The sequence below is a fragment of the Balaenoptera physalus genome, assembly GCF_965194825.1.
Source record: "Balaenoptera physalus genome assembly, chromosome: 4".
NCBI lineage: Eukaryota > Metazoa > Chordata > Mammalia > Artiodactyla > Balaenopteridae > Balaenoptera > Balaenoptera physalus.
The window spans coordinates 138,643,334-138,666,280 of NC_138891.1; the positions used below are offsets into that span (position 1 = coordinate 138,643,334).

The following is a 22,947-nucleotide window of genomic DNA, read 5'->3' on the forward strand; positions in this document are numbered from 1 at the left end:
ATTTATTATTGAAGTATAGTTGATTTACCATATTGTGTTAATTTCTGCTATACAACAAAGTGATTCAGTTAGACATATGTATATACATATATATATATATATACACATTCTTTTTTATATTCTTTTCCGTTATGGTTTATCACAGGATACTGAATATAGTTCCCTGTGCTATACAGTAGGACCTTGTTGTTTATCCATTCTATATATAATAGTTTGCATCAGCTAACCCCAAACTCCCACCACATTCCCCCCCTTCCCTCTCCCTTGGCAACCACAAGTCTGTTTCTGAGGCCTTTAAATTAGGTAGGGTTCAGCCTTGGGGTTGTTCTGCAGGGTCCTGGCCCTCTGCTCACCATGAACAGGACCATAGATTATGCACACCAGGTATATACATGTAGGTAACCTAGCTCTGTGCTTGTATATGGCTTAAGCAGTAAACCATGTGCAAAGTTTCATATCTGAGAAAAGTATCATTTTAGGTATATAATTTTACTGTCATCTTGTTATTCTATTTTCAAATCCAAAAGTTTTAATTCATGTTCACCTCAGAGAAATTATAACATAATTAAGTTCTGGTGATTTAAGGAGAAACTTGAAAGTGGTTTAGAATGTTTGTTTGAACAACCTTAAAATAGTTTTAGTTTTAAAATACTTACATTCTTGAATCTAATGGTAGGTATCTGTGCTCGAAAACTGGAAGGAGATGGAAGTATATAAGTTACAGACCATGGAGTCGCAAGCCGAAGGGTTTCTTAAGAACCTGAAGCTAATGAGCAGGTATTGTGATGTCGCAGGTGTCTTTCCAGAAGTGTCAATGAGTAAAAAAAGGTTAGGGCTGATTTAAAAAACTTACATTAGGACTACTTTATTTTTAATAGTTAATCTAGTTAATACATATTCAATTATAGAAAAATCAAAACATGTAAACAAAAATGATAAAAATTATCCTAATTCTAAATTGAGCTATAACTAGCTAATATTTTGCAGTAAATCCATTAAGTATTTGAAAAAAAAATTTATATATAGTTTTCACTAAGTAGTGTACAGGAAGCTTCCTTTCATATCAATAATTGTGTTTCTCCAACCTAATTTTAAAAGGTTAAATAGTATTCCAGTGTACAAACGTGTCATGATTTATTAAATACCACTGTAGTGGGAGAGTTGGGTTGTTTGCACATTTTGTTAATAAAAGCTGTACTGTAGCAAGTATCCTTATAACTAAAGTTTTATCCTTATAGCTAAATTATTAGTCATTTCCATGCAATAAATAAATTTCTGGAATGAAGATCACATTTTTAAGGCTTTTTAAACAATTGCCTTCCGTAAGAATAGTTACTTAACAGTCTTAATGGGAGAGTATGGGAATGTCACTTCAAAAGATATTTACATCTGGTCATTTTTTTTCAACCCTCTGTAATCTTTATCTGTTTTTCTTTCTTTTGCTTTGTTTTTGGAATAAGGTTTACATGGGAATCCTAGAGGGTCTCCTTCAGTCTAGCATTTAGCACTTTTCTTTTTTTTTTTTTTTAAATTTTTATTTATTTATTTATTTATTTATTTATGGCTGTGTTGGGTCTTCGTTTCTGTGCGAGGGCTTTCTCCAGTTGCGGCAAGTGGGGGCCACTCTTCATCACGGTGCGCGGGCCTCTCACTATCGCTGCCTCTCTTGTTGCGGAGCACAGGCTCCAGATGCGCAGGCTCAGTAATTGTGGCTCATGGGCTTAGTTGCTCCGTGGCATGTGGGATCTTCCCAGACCAGGGCTCGAACCCATGTCCCCTGCATTGGCAGGCAGATTCTCAACCACTGCGCCGCCAGGGAAGCCCAGCACTTTTCTATATAGATTTTTGCACATGGGATTACTTTTCATCTGGTCCTTTTATCATATTCCACACACAGGTTTGGTTTTTTTTTTTTAAACATCTTTATTGGAGTATAATTGTTTGACAGTGTTGTGTTAGTTTCTGCTGTATAACAGAGTGAATCAGCTATACATATAAATATATCCCCATATCCCCTCCCTCTTGCATCTCCCTCCCACCCTCCCTTTTCCACCCCTCTAGGTGGTCACAAAGCACCAAGCTGATCTCCCTGTGCTATGCAGCTGCTTCCCACTAGCTATCTGTTTTACATTTGGTAGTGTATATATGTCCATGCCATTCTCTCACTTTGTCCCAGCTTACCCTCCCCCTCCCCATGTCCTCAAGTCCATTCTCTACGTCTACATCTTTATTCCTGTCCTGCCCCTAGGTTCAATAGAACCATTTTTTTTAGATTCCGTATATATGTGTTAGCATACGGTATTTGTTTTTCTCTTTCTGACTTACTTCACTCTGTATGACAGACTCTAGGTCCATCCACCTCACTACAAATAACTCAATTTCATTTCTTTTTATGGCTGAGTAATATTCCATTGTATATATGTGCTACATCTTCTTTATCCATTCATCTGTTGATGGACACTTAGGTTGCTTCCATGTCCTGGCCACTGTAAATAGTGCTGCGATGAACATTGGGGTGCATGTGTCTTTTTGAATTATGGTTTTCTCAGGGTATATGCCCAGTAATGGGATTGCTGGGTCATATGGTAGTTCTATTTTTAGTTTTTTAAGGAACCTCCATACTGTTCTCCATAGTAGCTGTATCAATTTACATTCTCACCAACAGTGCAAGAGAGTTCCCTTTTCTCCACACCCTCTCCAGCATTTATTGTTTGTAGATTTTTTGATGATGGCCATTCTGACCAGTGTGAGGTGATACCTCACTAAAGTTTTGTTTTGCATTTCTCTAATGATTAGTGATGTTGAGCGTCCTTTCATGTGTTTGTTGGCAATTTGTGTATCTTCTTTGGAGAAATGTCTGTTTAGGTCTTCCGCCCACTTTTGGATTGGGTTTGTTTTTTGTTTTGTTTTGTTTTTATAAATTTATTTGTTTGTTTTTATTTTTGGCTGTGTTAGGTTTTCGTAGCTACGTGCGGGCTTTCTCTGTTTGTGGCGAGCGGGGGCTACTCTTCATTGTGGTGCGCAGGCTTCTCATTGTCATGGCTTCTTTTGTTGCGGAGCACAGGCTCTAGGCACGTGGGCATTGTGGCACGCGGGCTCAGTAGTTGTGGCTCGTGGGCTCTAGAGCGCAGGCTCAGTAGTTGTGGCGCGTGGGCTTTGTTGCTCTGTGGCATGTGGGATCTTCCCAGACCAGGGGTCGAACCTGTGTCCCCTGTATTGGCCGGCAGATTCTTAACCACTGCACCACCAGGGAAAGCCCGGGTTGTTTGTTTTTCTGATATTGAGCTGCATGAGCTGCTTGTATATTTGGCAGATTAATCCTTTGTCATTGCTTCCTTTGCTAATATTTTCTCCCATTCTGAGGGTTGTCTTTTCATCTTGTTTATGGTTTCCTTTGCTCTGCAAAACACTTCCTAACACCATACACAAAAATAAATTCAAAGTGGATTAAAGACCTAAATGTAAGGCCAGACACTATAAAACTCTTAGAGGAAAACGTAGGCAGAACACTCTGTAACATAAATCACAGCAAGATCCTTTTTGACACACCTCCTAGAGAAATGGAAATAAAAACAAAAATAAACAAATGGGACCACACACGGATTTTGACTTCTTAATTCCTAGTGCTTTTTGATTTAAATTTCAAACCCTCAGTGTTGAACCAGAGATTCTGTGGGTTATGGAAAAACAGTTTTATTGTATAGTTCTTTATTTCTTCATTTTTCAAGATTAAGTTTTTTTCACGTGAGAAAACCTTTCTGATTAAAGGTAAATTGATATGCTGATTCAGATTACAGGACTAGTACAGCTGAGGTTGAGACCACGTGGTGTTCAGTTGCCAGTATGCAGCACAACTGTAGGCTATGCGTTGTGGTGCATCTGGGAAACAGACATCTCAGGCCTCATTTTATCTAATGGTATTGACTCCTTATTAAGCCTCACAGTACACGGCGACTTTTCTTAGGAAGTCTGTGCTAATTCTGCTCATTCCACTATAGGATAGCAAAAGAGGAAAGCCATAAAAGCAATGTTGTGGTTTTCCTTCAAGATGTGTACTGAGAACTGACGCCATCTCGGATTGGTAGTGTTCCTGATCTTCTCAATTAGGAGTAGAAAGCTTGTCTGTCACTTTCAGTGGAGCAGATTCATGAGGCGCTGAGAAGTTTCACAGCCTGTTAGACACCCACCCTGTATTTTACAGTAAGGTGGGGATGAGGGTTTTATTGGGATGTTTCCAGGCGGCTGTTTTTTTGGTTTGTTTTTCAATACAGAGATAGCCTTTGATGTTAAATATGAAGATGTCAGCTGAAGAGTGTCTGATCTTCAAATTTGGGGACTGAAATTAAAATTCAGGAGAATATTTGCTCTCTGCCTACCAGTTTTGGGATTTGGATTAGATCAACAGTTAAAGTTTCCTAAAGTGTAGTGACTTTGTAAGATATACAGTTCTTTAAAAATAGTTGTTTTTTTGTGTGTGATCATGTTTCTCTCGTGTGTAAATGTTTATTTTCATTTGTACTTTAGTACTTTCAATTTAAAAAAATTTTTAAGTGGACATTAGCAGTTTTATAAATTTTTCTACTTTCTCAGTGATTCTGCAGCATATCCTGTCATGGAATATGACATACATTCATGGGAATCATTTCTTTCTAATGTTAGAGAAGAAATTGAGAAAGCAAAGGTAAGTTATATTTTATAATTCTGTCAAAATCTATCTGATGGTTATAATTCTAAGGAGGTCATGTCATATTGAAACTATTTCTTTTTTGAGCTGTTGAAGACAATATTTATTTTTTGTTGTAATTAAGAATTTTTCATGAAAGAAATGCTATCTTCTTAACTCTCTTTAAACTCAGCCCTTGATTGTTAAGATTAGAAAAGTTATGTTTTATAAGGCTGTAGAGCATTCTGATTAATAAGGACTTATTTTGAACTTCTTTCCTTGCAACTCAGTTATATTTCTTGGAAAACAGTTGAGCATTTGTTATGTATGTATAGTAAGGGGGAAAAATATTATTTGACAGTTGTGGTTTTCTCTTGGAATTTGTTAGAAAAACTTAACATTTTTCCTTCTACCTACAGTCTCAGTTTGAAGAACAAATTCAAGCAATTAAAAATGGTTTTCGGCTCAGTGAACTTTCTAAAGTGCAGATTTCTGAGCTTTCGTTTCCTGCTTGTAACACAGTAAGTCTATTACATCTTTTTTTTTTTTTGAAGGAAAGAGAATGGAAAAGGAGTGAAGCACAATTTCTTTCTTAACTGGCCAAAAGTAGTTTGTTGTTATTGTTTTGGGAGTGGGCATGAGATGGATTAACAGTTGCCTTAATGTTTTCATTAAGTGCTAGGTTAAGCCCTGTGAGGGCTGCCCTTATTTGCCCCTCACCCTGTGACCCTTCGGTCAATGCATTCAGCGTCTTAGATTGTAGGCTCTGGAGCTGCAGTCAGAAGCCTCATCTTGAGCGTCTTTTTCTCCCCAATACCTTGCACACTAAGCATTCATACTTACTGTGGATTCATCTGCAAAAAAAAAATGGTTTAAAACGTTAAAAAGGTTAGCCACCTTGGACTGATTAAATTTTCTATTGAGCGCCAGTTTTTTTCTCTCCATAGAAAAAGTTTTTTCTCTCCATTGAACTGAGTAAGAAACAGAGTTTTATTTAGAATTAAAGATCACTTATTTATAGTGTTTCCAAGTTCTTATAGCAGATACGGAAGGGGGAAAAGCATTAGATATCAATAGAATATTTTACTATTAATTTTTAACTCTAGCTTATGTAGTTTTAAAATTCAAAACCTTGGGAACTCTCAGTGTGCCAGGAGCTTGAGTAATAAGTACCCCTAAAAATGATTTACTTTGTGTGTCATTTCCCTGCTGTTCATTCATTGGGTATTTAGTGGTGATCAAGATTAGATGTGGTCTGTGCCCTCAAAGTGCATATGGGTTTAAGAAAGAGAGACTTTAAACCTATAATTATAAGCAAAATGTGCCAGGATTTTTCACAGGAACATAGAATGCTATGGCAGCATAAATTAGGAGGAACTAATCTAACCCAGAGGCCTAGGCCTCGGCAGAAGCTCTGCTGTTGGAAGTCTCAGTGAGTCAGAGATCTGGAATAGGAATTAACCAGGCAAAAGGAGTAAGGGGGTGTGTGTTTGAGGAGGGGTGTGTGGTGTGATGTTTGCAGGGTCAGAGTGTTCCAAGTGGAAGAAGCAGCATATTTGGAGGCTAGAAAAAAAGAGAATACCCTCCTTTCATAGCTATAAAAGAAGTCCACGATGACAAAGGGGACGATAGGGAGAAAGATTATAATATCGTACCCACGGGCCGGAACAAAGGGAGCCTTATTAAGGTGTAAGGTGTGTTCAGCAGTGTGGACTTTTCCTCAGGTCACTAAGGAGCCAGTATAAGTTTCAAGTTAGGGAACGACATCAGCATTGTACTTGACGATCAGCTTGACTGCAGTGTGGAGATGTGGTGGGAGAGGGAGCTGAGTGAGCGATTTCCAGCCAACCAGTTACAGCTCAGTGTCCCCAGCCGTGTCCTGGCTCAGAGAGGCAGCGGGGCTGGAGGGAAGAGAACAGATTTGAGGGGTGTGCAGGAGGTCAGTTGAAAGAATGGTGCTGCTTGTGAGATTGGGGCTCCGTGTGAGTATGCTGGGGAGTCGAGGATGACTCTGGGTTTCTGTCAGTGAGGTGGCACCGGAGGAAGGGCAGGGTGAGGGGACTGCCCTGAGGCGGGTTTTGAAGACGTAGGGCTTGAGTGGCCCTGGAATCAGTCACCCACGTGGATCTGCCCATTAGGAAGTTTGGATGTGCAGATTTGGATCTCAGGAAGATATTCTAGACTGGAATCTTTTTGAAAGTGGGCATTGTGGATTTCCCCGGTGGTCCAGTGATTAGGACTCTGCGCTTCCACTGCAGGGGGCATGGGTTCGATCCCTGGTCGGGGAACTGAGATACTACATGCGGCACTGCGCGGCCAAAAAAAAAACAGTGGGCGTTATCCTCAGTGAGCACACAGTCAGCGAGGCACGAGAGGGCGTAGCACGGGTGGGGTGGAGATCGCACCTCTGACAACATGAGGGGCAGCCGCACTTCAGGCGTGGACGGCGGCAGGGCTGCGGGGAGAGCTGAGCAGGGGCCCAGCGGATGGGACGGAAGCCAGCAGTGTGGAGCCATGAAGAGCTCATTTTGAGAAAGAGAAGGTGGCCAGCAATTTTTAAGGACAAGACGTTTAATTTGTTGTAATTCAGATCCTGTGCACTTGAGCAGCCAGGTTTCATTATAGTTGTGCTTAATCGTTAGTCTGTGTTCACGGATGTAACGCTTAGTGATCCAGCCACTGTGCTGTGTTCCTTGTAGATTCAGCCTAAGTTACTTGCTGAGTCTTCAGACCATGAGGATCAAGGCCCCTCCACTTCTACGAGTCACAGGACTGGAGACCGAACAGCAGTTCCCGAGGAATCAAGTCTGGTCTCTGCTACTGATGGCCCAGTGGAGTCGCCCTCCTGTGAGCCGGAAGCCGGCCGGTGGCCAGAGTGTGAGAGCCCCGGCCAGGCAGCGCGGTCAGAGCCAAGCCCGGTGGCTGATCGGAAGTCACCTGTTGCTCCAGGACGTGCCACCCGTTCAAGCCAGTCTCCAAAGAAGCCGTTCAATAGTATTATTGAGCACCTGTCAGTGGTGTTCCCGTGTCACAGCAGGTACGAATCTAAAATGTCTGCAACTCTGTTAAGTGCTTTATTGAACTGAGGTTTCCTGATTAGATAACGTTACAGCCAATTAGGGGCTGAAGTGGAAAGGACTGCATAATTGTTTTACTCAGACAAGCACTGCACTTCTTCCTTTTGTAGACATAGAAGTGAGCAGTTTCAAACCAATAGATTGAAAACATTGAACACTGGTTAATCAACACTCATCAGAACCCATGGCAGTTTGCTAAGATTTTGATGAACTCAGTAACTCTCCAGCACTAGTTAGGGAATCACTAAATGAACTGCAAAACATTAGTTTTACATTATTTCAGGGAAAAAAAATCCCACATATAGCAAAGAAGGCAACAGCAACTTACACCTCGTTGGACAGCACCTCTGATTTGTTAAGAGGTGTGAGGCTGACAAGGCTAGATGTAATCTGCTAGTGAGTCAGGTGTGTGAGCATGTTACAAAGGGATCCTTATGAGGGTGAGGAGAGCTGCTTTTTTGGCGGGGTTGGGTCGGGGGAGTATAGTTGATTTACAGTGGCGTATTAGTTTCTGCTGTACAGCAAAGTGAATCAGTTGTACATTTACGTATATCCACTGTTTTTTAGATTCTTTTCTCATGTAGGTAATTACAGAGCATTGAGTAGAGTTCCCTGTGCTATACAGTAGGTCCTTATTAGTTGCCTATTTTATATATAGTAGTGTGTATATGTCACTCCCAGTCTCCCCATTCATCCCCTCCCCACCAGAAACCATAGATTTGTTTTTTATGTCTGTGACTATTTCTGTTTGGTAAATAAGTTCATTTGTACCATTTTTTTAGATTCCACATATAAGCAATATCATATATTTGTCTTTCTCTGTCTGACTTACTTCACTCAGTATGACAGTCTCTAGGTCCATCCATGTTGCTGCAAATGGGTAGAGTTGCTTTTAACTAAGTCAGCCAGAGTTGTCATTCAGGCACTGCAGCAGTGCTTCTGCATCAGCCTCTGACCTCACTCCAGATTGGTGCGAGGGGACAGAGGTACTCCTGGTCTCAGCCTGGAGAGAAGGTGAAGTGGAGGGAATGTCTCTGGGATACAGCTCAGAAGAGAGGAATCCACATCCAGGAATGACCCTCTGCACCTTGCATGTTATTTCTGTCTTTGACACAATATCAGTCACAGTCTTTGAGATTATACTTTTGAAACACAGTAGTTAACGGCCAAACTTGATGTTTTGCATTTGTCAGTGGAGCCCTGCCCATTTGGAAATAAGTATATCTTGTCTGCACATGGGCATGTTTAGCCCTGCCTAAGTTTGATAAACATTGTAAGTTCTCTCAATAGCAGTTACCATGCAAATCAGTAAAAATAGTCAAGTTGTAATTACCAAAAGTACATTACAAATAAAATTGTTTGCAATCCTGACTAAATCTGGCAGAATATAAACCACCAAATAGATATACATCCTAATTTTCTGCATGTTAAAGCATATGAGGTATTAGTGCTACAGATACCAAGTTCCTATTGATTAACGATATAAATCACATCCACTGCTACCTATGAAAAACTCAGGCTTTAAAAACTTTGTTGTTGGTTAGATTTTTAAAGGGAAGAAGTCAACAAAACTAGTTTGTTCTTAGATAGAAAGAGATTTTATTGATTTCAAGTCAGATCCAGTGGCATCTGATCATTCATTGATTTTGCTTAAAGCTACAGGATATCCAGGCTGTAAGAAGTCAGGTTTCTAAGTAGAGATGGAGATCTCAAATGGATCTATCAGATACACCGTTACTTTGAAAGTCTATTAGAACAAATATTTAGAGATAATATTGGAATTTTCATAGTGCTTTGAAAGAGTGATTTTGCTGCTCTCTGTAGTTACTGTTGTTTACAAATGAATTATTTGTGTGTATTTAATTTTGTTTCTTTTTGCTGTTGGGTTAATATTGGCCCATAATATTTCTTTGCAGCAGAAAACTTTAACTTTCTCTTGACATTATCCCCACTTTCCCTTTCAGCACCGAGCTTGCTGGTTTTATTAAAAAAGTGAGAAACAAAAATAAGAACTCGCTCTCAGGATTGAGTATTGACGAAATTGTCCAAATAGTGACAGAACACATTCTAGATGAAGAGAAAAAGAAAAAGGTCAGTATTTCATTTAGATTCAATAAAATGTTCCACTTTATTCTTATTTATTTATAAAATAGAATTGTGGGAAAAAATGCTTCCAACCCCAAAATGGAGAGCAATTTAGTAGACAGAAGAGGGTCCAGTTTTTGGGTAACTGAACTTGCTTCCCTGCTCCATGTTCTTGTTGCAGCCAAATCCAGGAAAGGACAGGAGGCCATCTGAGCCCAGCTCTGCTGCTTCTGTGACCAGGGCCACCCAGGGCCCGCCCTCCGTGGTTGTTGGATCATCACCCAGAAGCAAGGGGCAGAGGACAGACGACGTCCCTGTGAGTGTTGCATGTGTGACCGTAGAGTCAGTGCTGTTCTTCTGATGAAGAACAAGAAGGAAACAGAACTACTAATCCATGATTTAGCCCCATTTTTCTAGATTGTATTTATTTGATCTTGAAATTGGAAACCAAGTTTAGACGTACTTGAGTGTTTCATTAGGAGGGCCAGTGAATGGCGAGGTTGTCTCTCCATTTTTACAGGTAGCTTGGGGCCCCTGCATGTAGTGACAAGAAGAGCTGTGACCACATTGTGGGAACTGGGCCTGTGAATGGTCATATAAATTCACTTTTTATATCAAGTGTGAATAGTTGGAAAAATTGATTTTTGGATAATTTTCTTCTACGTGTGACCATGGGCTTTGGAGTAACACAGACTTGGTTCCATCACTTAGTAACACTGTGAGCTCGAATCATATCTGCTTGTTCGGGTCGTTGTGGGGATGAAGTGCTGCCGTAGAATAGGCAGAGTCAAGCACTGTGCTTGGGAAAGTCTGGTTGCTTCCCTTCTCTCTCCCCTCAAGGAGCGCAGGGGGCACACTGGAATGAGCCCATTAAATTAACTTGCCTTTAGTTTGATACACTGATTTAGATTGTTTGTTGTCCTTTCAGACAACGAGAATGTTACAGTTACACAGAATTTTTTTTTTATTATTAAATTATTTATTTATTTATGGCTGTGTTGGGTCTTCGTTTCTGTGCGAGGGCTTTCTCTAGTTGCGGCAAGTGGGGGCCACTCTTCATTGTGGTGCGCGGGCCTCTCATTATTGCGGCCTCTCTTGTTGCGGAGCACAGGCTTCACACGCGCAGGCTCAGTAATTGTGGCTCACGGGCCTAGTTGCTCCGCGGCATGTGGGATCTTCCCAGACCAGGGCTCGAACCCGTGTCCTCTACATTGGCAGGCAGATTCTCAACCACTGCGCCACCAGGGAAGCCCCACAGAACTTTTTATAAAGTACTGTTCTGTCTGTGGTGTCAGTTGATAGGGCGTTATAACTGTCTTTATGAATGAGGAATCCGAGGCACAGGTGATGCACGCATCTTGCCAGTGTTCCTTCCTTCGATTGGAGCGCAGCGTCCTCAACACACTGACCAGCTCATGCTGGGGACTGTGCATTAGGGACTGAACGTGTGGGTGAAAGAGAGGTGGTCACCTGGGCGGCTCACAGCCGTGGGCTCCAGATTGAATTCTGGTGTAGAGCACATTTCCCCTTTTTGTCCAACTATAGTATCACAGTTCAGGTGAAATTGAAATCAGAAGAGTTGCAGGCCCCATAGTGGAGTCACCAGTGCAAGACTGCACAAAGAGCGCTGGTTTGCTGACTTGAGCTAAGCAGTGAATCTTTTTTGTGAACTCGTTTTTATGCCTCCCATACATTTTCACTTTCCGCTACCCTTTGGAGACTTTCTGCATCACATACACTCAGGTCCCAGAGGGTCTCACCCCAAAGGGAAAGCTTATGATCATGCAGAGCATTCCTGCAGGGCCTGGCTGGAGTCCCCTCCCTCTCTCAGGGGTGTTCCTGCTGGTCACGTGCTCTGTGGTCGAACAACCAGGTCAACTTCTTGGCATTCTCATTGATGTGTGAGTGTGCGTGTGAACTCCTTTGTGCGCATGTGTGTGTGTGCGCACGCGTGCGTCTGTGTGCTTGTTGGCCATCCCGAGATAGACCATAATCACCTTTTGGAAAGAGATTGCTTTCTACTTCATGGTTGATGTTGATAGTAATAAAGGTGTAAAAGCTGACTTATAGGAATAATATGTATTGAAACTGGGACTTAATTTGCTAATCATAGGTAGTTTTTAAAAAATTCGAAGTAATTTGCTTTGTATTTTTAAAAATTAATTAATTAATTTAAAATTTTATTTTTGGCTGTATTGGGCCTTCGTTGCTGTGTGCGGGCTTTCTCTAGTTGTGGTGAGCAGGGGCTACTCTTTGTTGCTGTGGGCGGGCTTCTCATTGCGGTGGCTTCTCGTTGCGGAGCACGGGCTCTAGGCACATGGGCTTCAGTAGTTGTGGCACATGGGCTCATTAGTTGTGGCTTGCGGGCCCTAGAGCGTGTGGGCTTCAGTAGTTGTGGCTCACGGGCTCTAGAGCACAGGCTCAGTAGTTGTGGTGCACAGGCTTAGTTGCTTCGCGGCATGTGGGATCTTCCTGGACCAGGGCTCGAACCCATGCCTCCTGCATTGGCAGGCAGATACTTAACCACTGCACCACCAGGGAAGTCCCTGCTTTGTATTTTTAAATTACAAAAGTTTTGTGGTTCATAATAGAAGATCCAAATAAAAAGAGCATATAAAGAACCCCAAAACCCACCCTCTAAGGGTAACCAGTACTGTCACATCAGTATATATTTTTCTAAACTCTTTTGTATCTGTGTGTATATGTGAATTTAGTCAACTGTACATATATTTGTGTTTTTTTTTTTTTCAATTAGAAATATATTGTGCCCACTTTTCCATACTAGGAAATAGTCAAGTTAACCGTGGATTTTTCTGAACTTTGCAGAGGCCTTAACCTGCCCTTTCCCCAGGGTTGACGCCTCCATTTCCTCCCAGACCCTTCCCTGGGGGGCCGCAGAGAGGAGTGAGAGCACATCTGTCCCATTGCTGCAGCGGCGACAGTGCCATGGGAAAGACAGAAAACCCCATGCAGCAGTTCAGGGTTTCATAGCCTTCAGGCACTGCCCCCAGCTGTACTCGCTGACCTTAACCCACTGCCAGGGCTGCATTCATTCGCTTTCTTGACAGTTCATGGAGTCTCAGTGTGGGGCCAGGTTCCTTGCCAGCTGCCAGGAGCACAGGTAAGCAAGGCCATTTCCTGCCTTCAGGGTGCTCAGAGTTAAGAGGGGGAGTGAGAGCCGAAGTTAGCGGTGCGGTGTGGGGTGAGTGCTGTGAGCTGTAGGGAGAGCTTCATGCCTGGTGTTCTAGGGTGGCGCTCTGCTTTCACCCAGAACACGCTGTCTGTGCTCACCAGACTGTGAGCGGCTAGGGCCGCAAGCCCTCCCATTCATCTCTGCGTCGCTGTGCCCCGCACAATCCCTGACCATGGATGTTTGCTGAATGAGCCATCAGTTCGTTTTGTTTTGATTTATACAAGTAATCCACATTCATGGAAACTTTAGAAAAGTAGCAAAGAAAAAAGTTAAATCTCTCAACCAAAAGTAGCCAGTAACCACTGTTAACATTTTATATCTTTCCAGACTCTTTTCTAGGCATCTCTATATATATACATTCTCTTTATTTTTAAAAAATTCAATTATATATTCATACGATACATACTGTTCTGTAGCCTACTTTTATTCAGAGAGTTTTTGTGACTAAGTTTCCACGTCAAGGATTATGGAATTCCGTCATGATTTTAATCAGCCCCATGATAATCCATAGTATAGAGATGTCATAATTTATTACTGTCTCCAACTGTTAGATAATTAGATGAACAATTAATTTGTAATATTCAGCTAGTACCATACTTTAGGTATGGGTTGGGGTAAGTAGATATTTGTAGTATTTTAGCTGGGAATGAGTTAACCACATAAAACAGTTTTTTCTCTGAGAAAATTAAAACTTTATTTTTTCCTAAGAAATGTTATTAAACAATAAGTTGTTCCCTCAGTCTCCTTAACTATAATTGAGAATAATCTGCCACCTTAGCTGTGAAAGTTCTGGAAGGCCACTTGTAAGAAGAGCTCATGTAGTAAGAAGACGTTTAGTTATTCTTTACTATTGAGATGCATTTGTTTCCACAGGTGTCCGGTGCAAATTCCTGTGAAATATGCCTAGAAGTATTCAAATCCAAAAATGTACGTGTGCTGAAATGTGGGCACAAGTTTCACAAAGGGGTAAGAATTCTCCTTGGCCATCCTCATGTCATGCCTTTTGACTATGGAGTATTTTGAAAATAAAAAGGGACTTTGTTTTCTAGGCTTCAGTACGTGCATTTTCAGAGCACCTTCTAAAGCTCCTCATGTCTGTGATGATTGTCTCCCCCCAAGAGCGACGCTGCAGGAAGGGGCGCAGATTCCTGGGCCCCGCAGCGTGCGCTGTGCACACTGTCCTCTCCTCTGTGTCATGAGTGGGAAAGAGCAGTTGGCTCCATCAGTTGCTGAAAGTCAAAGCAACACTAGTTCCTTAGGAGTCAGTTTTCTATACGCATCAGTTTCTTATATGCCTGGTCAAACAGGCACACAGTGCAGCAGTTTGTCAGTTCAGTGCAGTATGTGAAGTCAGTTTAACATTTTAGAGGAGAGAAACTAAGCCTAACGGGGTGCACTGTGCCTGATCCTGGGACGTTCTGGCCTGTGCCCTTCGGGGTGCACTGTGCCTGATCCTGGGACGTTCTGGCCTGTGCCCTTCCAAGGTCTGTGGTAACTGTTGTGGTGTTTTGGGTGCTGTGAGCATTTGTCCTGCACCCCTGCTGCTGGGTTAGAGCAGATCAGGTCTCTGCCCTGTCAGTGTAGGAATCCCTGAGAAAAGGGATACACACAGTATGCTCGCTAGGAAGAGTCCAGACAGCTTGCTGTCTCCCGCGTGGCCTGCCTTCTTCCTCCTTCCCGGGGAGGGGTATCCTGCCTGGGCTCTCGAACTTACACACACACTCGGCTCTGTAGCAGCAGCAGGCCAGCCGGGAGCACGCTGGGTAGACAGGCTCCAGTGAGGCTGTGTGGCGTGCAGGCTGGTGGGATGGGCAAGGAACAAGACCAGACAGACAGCGTGAGTCCAAGGGCCAGCCTCTAGAAGTCAGGGCGGCTGAAGCACGAGACTGGAGCAGGGTGTGGGGGGATGGGAGGGCAAGGCCATGCCCCAAGGTCAGGCCCTGAGTGTTCAGGTCACGTTCTGAGGTGGGTTTCTCTGTTCCTGGAGCTTGGTCCAGACTCCTACCCTGAGCAGGCTCTGGTGTCCCTGGGTGTTGGGTGGCTCCAGGCCCTACCAGATGTCACAGTGAAGTTAGCCGTGTCTGCTGAGGCGAGTGGTCCGGGAGGGCTGAGGTTCCATGTGCTCCTAGAGGCACTGGCTAATTGTCTTTTCTCATTTCAGTGCTTCAAGCAGTGGCTTAAGGAGCAGAGCACTTGCCCAGCCTGCCTGGCTCGTGATCTCCTATCAGAAGAGTAGCCTGCCCTTACGGAAGAGGCCCACCCACTATTCTAGGTAGTTACAATTCACTAAAGAGTATATACTGTTTGTTGAGTTGGAAGAATAACAATATACTACCTTTGATATAAAAAGCAACATGTGAAGATTCTTTGCACCGTGTGTCACAGTGCTAATAAATGGAAATCTTTAATATAGTTGACAGTAAGTAATTTCCCAACTCTGATTAGCCACTTAATAATCGCCAAATGGTGGCTGATAAAGTTATGTGTAACCACATCCTTATATTGCTGGGGCTGCTGCAGAGGTGCTCTCTGCGATGGAAGGAAAATATGGTGAGTGCCTCAAAGCAGGACTTAAATTATAAGTATCCTTGACCTTTTAAGGTGCCCCACGTTAAAGTTTTTTGAGATCAGTATTCCTAAACAGATGCCTACATTTTTCCTTAAAGATTCTGCATTTTAAAAAATGGGCTTAAGCAAACCACATTTGAATAGGTTGTAGTTAATGTTAAAATATTGGCTGATTCAAACCAAAAGATTCAGATCTCCTCTTAATGTGATTTTGATTTTTCATTTCATTATTTTATTTCTCCCCAGTAGATTTATAAGTGCTTGTTTTTCATCTTTTAAAGACATAATGATTTTTGAAAATCACACAAAAAACTTATTAACATCAGCCAAGACTTTTTTAACCCCTAAAATTGAGGCTCCGTATTCATTATCCCAGCCCCACATTGGGAACTTACTCTGTATACTTCGCTGTTCTCATTAGTGATGTTGTCCCTCTTTATGAGTTAGACAACAAGTGTTCGGGTGTCTCTGTCTAGCACACAGTGGGCACTTTCCTTATCCTACCACCAAAAAGAGACACTTGTGTAATTAGACAGTCCTGAGGTGTCCCTGTTACAATTGTTCGGTGTTTGACATTTGTGTAGAGTAATGCATGCACTCTTGTACTGTGGCCTGAGAACAAAGCTGTAACTGCATTAGAAACTGTTAAAAAATTAGTTCTCTTTAGTGACTTCATAGGCAGTAGTAGTAAATACAGAAACATGAATTGTGGACACATTCCATTTCTCTCAAACAGGAAGGGTCAAAAAATGTTTTTCCGTGTGTTCTTTGTTACCCCCTAGAAGCTCACAGCCCCAAGTTCATGAGCTGATTTGGTTGCTTCCCTCTGCCTTGGTTCCCTGTGAGTTTTGATGTCTTAGTGACTTAGTGCATAGAAGCTTTCTCCATATTTTGAAGCAGGTCCCTAAAACATTGTCTGCATGTTCAAAATAACTGAGGACTTGTAGATATGAAGATACACAGGGCCCAGTTTGTAGCAGCAGGTACAAAGGGAAAGAAGAGCAGCTGGAGAGAGAGAGAACGTGTTTTGTACATAACTTCAAACAAATACTTGTGAACATGCCTTACACACATCCTGTAAGTGTCAAAATAAAAAGCATTCTAAAATAACATCAGTTTACTGTCGTGTTATCTGTTCTTTGTCAAATAATTTAAAGTATTCTACTTGAAAATTCAAGACATACATTATGCTGACATTTTAAAAGGGGACTTCATTTGGAAAGAAGAGCCGTGGTACGTCTGAGGAGTCTAACCAAGAGGTCTCGGGACGTTTTAGAGCCCGGATCGAACGCGTCCTCTGTGCCTAAACAGAGGTTGCTAAACTCGAGTTCACAAGACTGGCTGTTGAAATTTGTGAATGCAAAGATTATACAGAGATGGTAGAGTTTACTGTTTAGGCTAGAACAAGAGGTTTTTCACGTGAATACACGTGAAAATGTTAAAGTTAATCAAATTGCATTTCTCAGTATTGACTCTTTTGAGGTACTTGTGGATGGTTAGGAGACATTTGGTCCACACCAAAATGTCCTTGATATTTGGTCCTGTCCGAAACCATTTGGCGTGGACCAAATATGCTTATGGATGTTTTAGATGGGGCCAGATTTCAAGGACCTTTTGGTCCTTGTGGATTCATGAGAAGGGCTTCCCTTTTAGAGGACCTTCTGGTGTGCTGAGCGCTAAGAGATGACTGAAAAAAGCCAGTATTATCAGTCTGTGTCTTTACTCCGATAGCGTTTAATTGAAAGTAGTGTATAACTTAAAACAGTGACTGTTCCTAAGAGTTTGGATTATTTTCCCTGCTGAAAAGTTTAATCTATGCTATAAATAATGCATAATCCAATATAAAATTGAAATGGTACCCAGCATTGCAAAATGTTACTACACTTTTAAGGTAATTTCAAAGACTGTAGAGTGGAAACAGGTGGGAAAAGTGATCACACCACAAAACTGAAGCAACAAAATTATTTTAGGTAGTTTTTCAATCAGATGTCGCTCTCTGGAGAAACGGATTGAAGGAAACAGGTAAAAGAGACAATAGCAAGGTGGAAATTTCTTTCATCAACATATGAGGTACTTGCTGATGAGGCTGATAAAAAGGGAAGACAGTGACGTAGATGGGAAGGCTTGTCTGAATGAGGACCAAAACCATCTCCAGTATGACCCTTCGTGAAGAAATAGGAAATACATTTCAGGTGTTTTAACTTTCATCAAACTTGATTAATAAACGTTAATCATCAAACTTTATTAAAAAAATAACTAAGAAGAATGGATCATCGGTTGTATCTAATCCCTTTTTCTCCTCTTCACCCTGACATGATCTACTTAGAGGACACGTCCACCTTCAAGTAGCCATATACCTTCAGTGCTTTGCTGAGAAGGGTGGGCAACCCTGGACAACAATGAAAACAAATGTGTACTGAGCATCTCCTGTGCGCTAGGCCCTGGGCTCGACATCCTGATAGGGCAGTGAAGGAGAGACAAGGACTGTGAAATTTGTCTTGCAGTTACAGACAGTAAACAAATTTAGAATGTAATTTCAGGTGCTGAGAAGGGCTTTAAAGAAGTATCAAGGAAGGTGTATAGATTAATAATAAAATTCCTGTAAAGTGCTTAGCTTAGTGCCTAGCACATAAACCTGCGATAAAGGGGAGCCAGTGATTGTTACTAAGGTCAGGGCCTGGAAATTGCACAGGGAGAGAGCTTGGTGGTCCCGTGTAAGAAAAGCTTTGTTAGATTAGGAGATTTCCTCAGTGTAGCCTAGACTGTGGAACGTAGTCAAGTAGAGAAAAGAACAAGGAGATCAAATCACCTCAGAGTCGTTTTGAAAAAAAAATAACAGCTTTGTTCCTGAAATCTCCCTGAGTTGACTTTGGTGACATCATGATTCTGTAGCAAAGGATTTCACCTGTGGCTTTCCCAAATCACCTGGATGAGCAGTTTTGAGGTAGCTTTTCCATTCAGTTTGGTTTTAGGACCAGAGTTCCATGCCTGGCTCAGCTGGGGGTTTGTACTGGAGCATGGGAGAGGCCTGGGCAGGCTCACCCCAGCGGAGGAGGCATGTGGTCCCAGCTCCCCGGTTTGGGGGGAGAACTGTTATTACCATCACCTCCAGTTTATATTGTCTCTTCCTATTTACCCTTTAAAGGTGAAAGAAAAAAAGATAAGATATTCAGCCAAAATCCAGAAATTAAACAGCATTAGTAAACAACAAAGTCCTAATGAGACAACCATCAATAATCAGAAAAAAGTTTTTAGCCGCATTAAGAACACTAATTTTGGGCATACATATGGGAAGAAATGAAGCTTGACCTCAAACCATATATAAACATCAATTCCAAATGGATGGATTCCAGTGGATTCCAGTGGTCCTAAATAAGAAAAGTAAAATAATAAGGCTTCTGCAGAAAACACAGTCTTCTTGGCCTTGGCAAAGATTTATTAGGACATGAAAAGCACTAACCATGAAGATAAAAATCTGATAAATTGTATCATTACAATTAAGAACTCTATCAAGTCAAGCTATGAAGTGGAGGAAATTTTTAATACTTCCAACAAAGGCTTCGGAATATATTTTAAAATGTTAAGAAGGAGAAAAGAAAATGATGTTAAGAAAGAGGTGATATATTTAGAAATTACCTAGAGATTTGAATGGGCTCTTCACAAATACCCAGATGGTTAATGGGCATTTTGATAGCCAAATTTGTTCAGTATCCATCATCGGAGAAATACAAATTAAAACCAGTGACATAGATGCCCACCAGGATGACTAAAATAAAAAAAGACTGACAGCTAATACCGTAGTACCCTATGACAGAGTCCCACCCCAAGGCACGCGCTTAACAGAAATGCATGCCGTAGTACAAGTATTTTAATACTCGCTTCATTCATAATAGCCTCAAACTAGAAACCATCCAGATGTCCCTCAACATAGAATGGACAAATCATGGCCTATTCACATGATGGAATACTCGGCAATGAAATGGAGGAACTACTACTACACAAAACTACACAGATGATTCTCACGAACAGTACTGAGCCAAAGTAGCGAAACAAAATAGAATTCCCTTTATGTGAGTTTCGAGAACTGGAAACTGGTAGGAGAGGTCAGCATCCTTAGCTGTGAGGTGATGCTGCAGACAGGGAAAGGGCATTGGAAATGGTCTGCAATCTTCAGCTGAGCAGTGCTGACCGGAGTCATTGAGAAAATTCATGGAGCTGTACGTGAAAAATGCGTGCACTTTTCTGTTGTTTTCAGTAAAACTGAACAGCAAGTGTAAAAAGCAAGACAAAGCTGATACAGCTGGGCCGCAGAGGCATAGTGAGTATGTGATCCCTGGCGAAGCTCATGGGAAAGCTGGTCCTGCTCCTGTGTGCATGGCCCTCACAGCTGTTAGATTACATTCCCACCAGAGGCCCGGAGTGACCTGAACGCCCCACCGTGGAACAGGTGCCCCCTCCTTGGGTTGCCGGCTCCTGCAGCCTCCCAGCAGGGACCTCAGCCCGCCAGCGGGCCTTCGGGAAGTTGCTCTGTCGGGTGGTGAGGAAGTGAGCCTGATGCCAAATTCGTCATTGCTGCCGAGTTGAGAGGAAGAGAGCCAGACCACACCTTGCTAGGAAGGTGGTGCCAGTCATCTTGCAGTTGCCTGGTACTAGCATGGAGGACCGTCCCCTTTGCAAGAACCGGTGCTGGCATCCTTGGCGTGGGTGAGGTCTGGGGTGCTGGAGTCTGCTCAAACTGGCCCCAGTAACGAGCCAGTTGTTAGGTTTTCAGGACTTTTGTGAACTGGCTGTTAAACACAAACTACTCTTAAGAGTTGAATTACGTAAACTTAAAATTAATTATATAGAAAACAAAAGCAATTACTTCCTAATTACTACAGTTTATTATTCATGCTTTTGCTGGTTACTGATGTATATATAGTGTCTGTAGGATGGAAATACTACGTAATGGGATTCTATGCATCTCTTCCCAACTCTGTTCAATGGTGTCACATAGATACCTTAGAAATTACATAGGTGTCACATAGACGGCTTGAAATTGGCTATGGTGGGAGTATTTACACCACAGAAATTGGCAAATGCTACATATAAGGGCCCCACCCACCGCAAAGAATTTGTGAAAGCAGGAGTCTTGTCTGTACGAGAAAAAGCCTGTCTGCTGGCACTGAAGTTGCCCTTTGTGTCTTTCTCATTTCACACTTGACCTGGTGACTAGGGGACTTTAACACGTAAGCCCTCTGAGGCGATTCAGGCTGAATGAGTCCCTCCCCACGACTCCGTTTGGTGGAGGTCTTCACTCTTACTGCCGTGGCTGCTTCCTGCCGCCCCCCGCCCTGGCCCCATCCTGGGGAGAAGACGCTGCTCACCGCAGTGCCCAGGACGTGCTGGACCAGAGTCAGAGGCCCAGAGTCCGTCACCGCGTCAGCCTCACCCACAGCAGCTTTGCTCCCCCATCTCGCCCGGCCCTGCTGCAGGCCCTCCTCTGCTGAAAACCAAGGAAGGCCCCCTTCTCGCCTCTGGCGACGCCCTGCCTCGAGAGCTTGCAGGTAGATCCGGAGCAGGTGTGCTTCAGGGGTGTCAAACAAGAAACAACCACGAGGACAACTCGAAGCCAGAGGCAACTGACGCATCTGCCCTCCCCTTGAAATTGGGCCAGCCCTCGGCGTGCCACAAGAGCCTGCACAGCAGAGCAGTTAGTATTGAGTGCCCGGGCCTCTGTGGCAGGACACTTCAAAGAGAAAGCCTTCCTCTTTCTCACATGTATTTTTGTGTCAAACAGAGGTGTCATTGTTTTCAGCAAATACCTTGGGATTCGAGTGAATAAATACCATTCTGTTTTCGTAACTTTTTCTCTCCACTTTTCAGAAGTTATGTATAAAGGCGTTTTGCCTACTTCCTTGAGCGCTCTATTTCAGCTACTATTTATTTGGTGTGATAGAAAGGTCTTAATTTAGATCTCCCTGCTGCCAGTTCCAAGAAACCTGTCACCAGCTCCAAGCTTCGTGTCCTGAAGTGCCACCCCGTTCTAGCGGGGTGAGCCAACAGCCTCCCAAAAAAGAAAGCAATTGAACAGATCGACATTATGCTTCCTGACGCTCTCTGCTGTCCCAGTGCCAGCGGGGCTCAGGCTTCTATTGGGGCCTCATTGGAGGCCACATTGCTTTTGCTTCCAGTTTCAAAACTACCACAACCTTTAAATTGGCCAGACCTTTGACAGCTGAGGCCTAGCACTTGCTACACCCCTTCCCTGTGAGGGACGTGGCCATCAAACATGTTTCCTGGGCCCGTGTGAGACGACTGAGCCAAGTCTCCTTGTCCCCACTGTGGACCTCTCCTGGGGGACAGGGGCCTTGTCGCCCCTTCCCGTCTCCCAGGGAGCCTCCGTTCATCCCTGCTGTGCCCTCTGGGGGTGAGCCACGTGGCCCTGACGTTTCAGTGGGCTGTCCATTCATTCATGCGTCAAATCTCTGTCTAGCTCGTGCAGGCACTGTTCTAGGTGCTGGAGATGCGACAGGGAACGGAAGCGATGAGAGGCCCAGCCTCAGGCCCTCGACCTTCCAGTAGGGGAGGCCGGCGCCAACTGGGATGGTAGGTAGGTATTTGGTATGTCTCTGGTAATCCGGAGAAAAATGCGGCCAGAAAGCAGTGTGTATGGGAGGGGAGGGTCACGATTCGAGACAATGGCCAGGGGTAACATCAGCCCTGAAGGAGACGGCGAGGAGCTCGGAGGAAAGAGAAGGGAGGGCGTCCAGGCAGACAGACAGCAGGAACAGAGCCTGCAGGGAGGGACCCGCTGGCGTCTAAGGAGAGCAGGAAGCCAGTGTTGCCCCTTGCTCTGGCGGACTGTGCAGAGGTGGGAGGCTCCCAGGGCAGGGACAGGGCACCTGGGGCAGGGGTTGGGTCTTGGGCCTTAGACCAGCCGACGTGGCTGCATGTCAGCATCTGGTGGGCAGTGCGGCCTGCAGGTGACCCCTTGTTCAGTTCTGCCTGTGGACGTAGAGTCACAGAGGGCCGCCTCCAGGCCAGGCAGGGGGCGTTTCTGATACCATTTCAACTGCATTCCATCAGCCTCCTGACTGAACCTTTGCTTCCAACCTGGGCGCCCCGGCCCCATTCCCATCCCCCTCCAGTCACTGGAAATTCTGGGCCCAGTCAGGCCCCAAGGAGCTGCCTTCAGCGGATCTGCCTTAGAGGGCTCTGGGGACACCGATGGGTCCATGTATCCAGGCCTGACCCCTTCATTCACTGCCACCCTCCACCACCCGGTCGTCAGCCTCGTCCCCGCTTCACTTCCCACACCGGGGCCTAACATAGCCCCTGGCCCGCAGCAGCCGGCCCCCTTCCAGTGCTCGCACCGCGGG

The 22,947-nt window shown here is 43.6% G+C and overlaps 1 protein-coding gene across 18 annotated transcripts in view; it reads left to right on the forward strand.

Annotated features, from left to right (window-relative positions):
• Nucleotides 1-16,696, forward strand: part of TTC3 (tetratricopeptide repeat domain 3) — a 137,303-nt gene extending 120,607 nt beyond the window's left edge. For 13 of the 18 annotated variants that reach the window (XM_082458752.1, XM_082458744.1, XM_082458742.1 and 10 more), the window contains 8 exons: nt 677-828; nt 4,591-4,681; nt 5,083-5,184; nt 7,363-7,700; nt 9,705-9,831; nt 10,007-10,141; nt 13,892-13,984; nt 15,180-16,696. In XM_082458752.1, coding sequence (XP_082314878.1) covers nt 677-828; nt 4,591-4,681; nt 5,083-5,184; nt 7,363-7,700; nt 9,705-9,831; nt 10,007-10,141; nt 13,892-13,984; nt 15,180-15,254 — 1,113 coding nt within the window. In that variant the 3' untranslated portion in view covers nt 15,255-16,696. Of the gene's footprint in view, nt 1-676; nt 829-4,590; nt 4,682-5,082; nt 5,185-7,362; nt 7,701-9,704; nt 9,832-10,006; nt 10,142-13,891; nt 13,985-15,179 lie in introns of those variants that run through there. The other 5 variants (XM_082458748.1, XM_082458751.1, XM_082458747.1 and 2 more) reach the window with 3 other exon arrangements.
• The last annotated feature ends 6,251 nt before the right edge of the window (nt 16,697-22,947 follow it).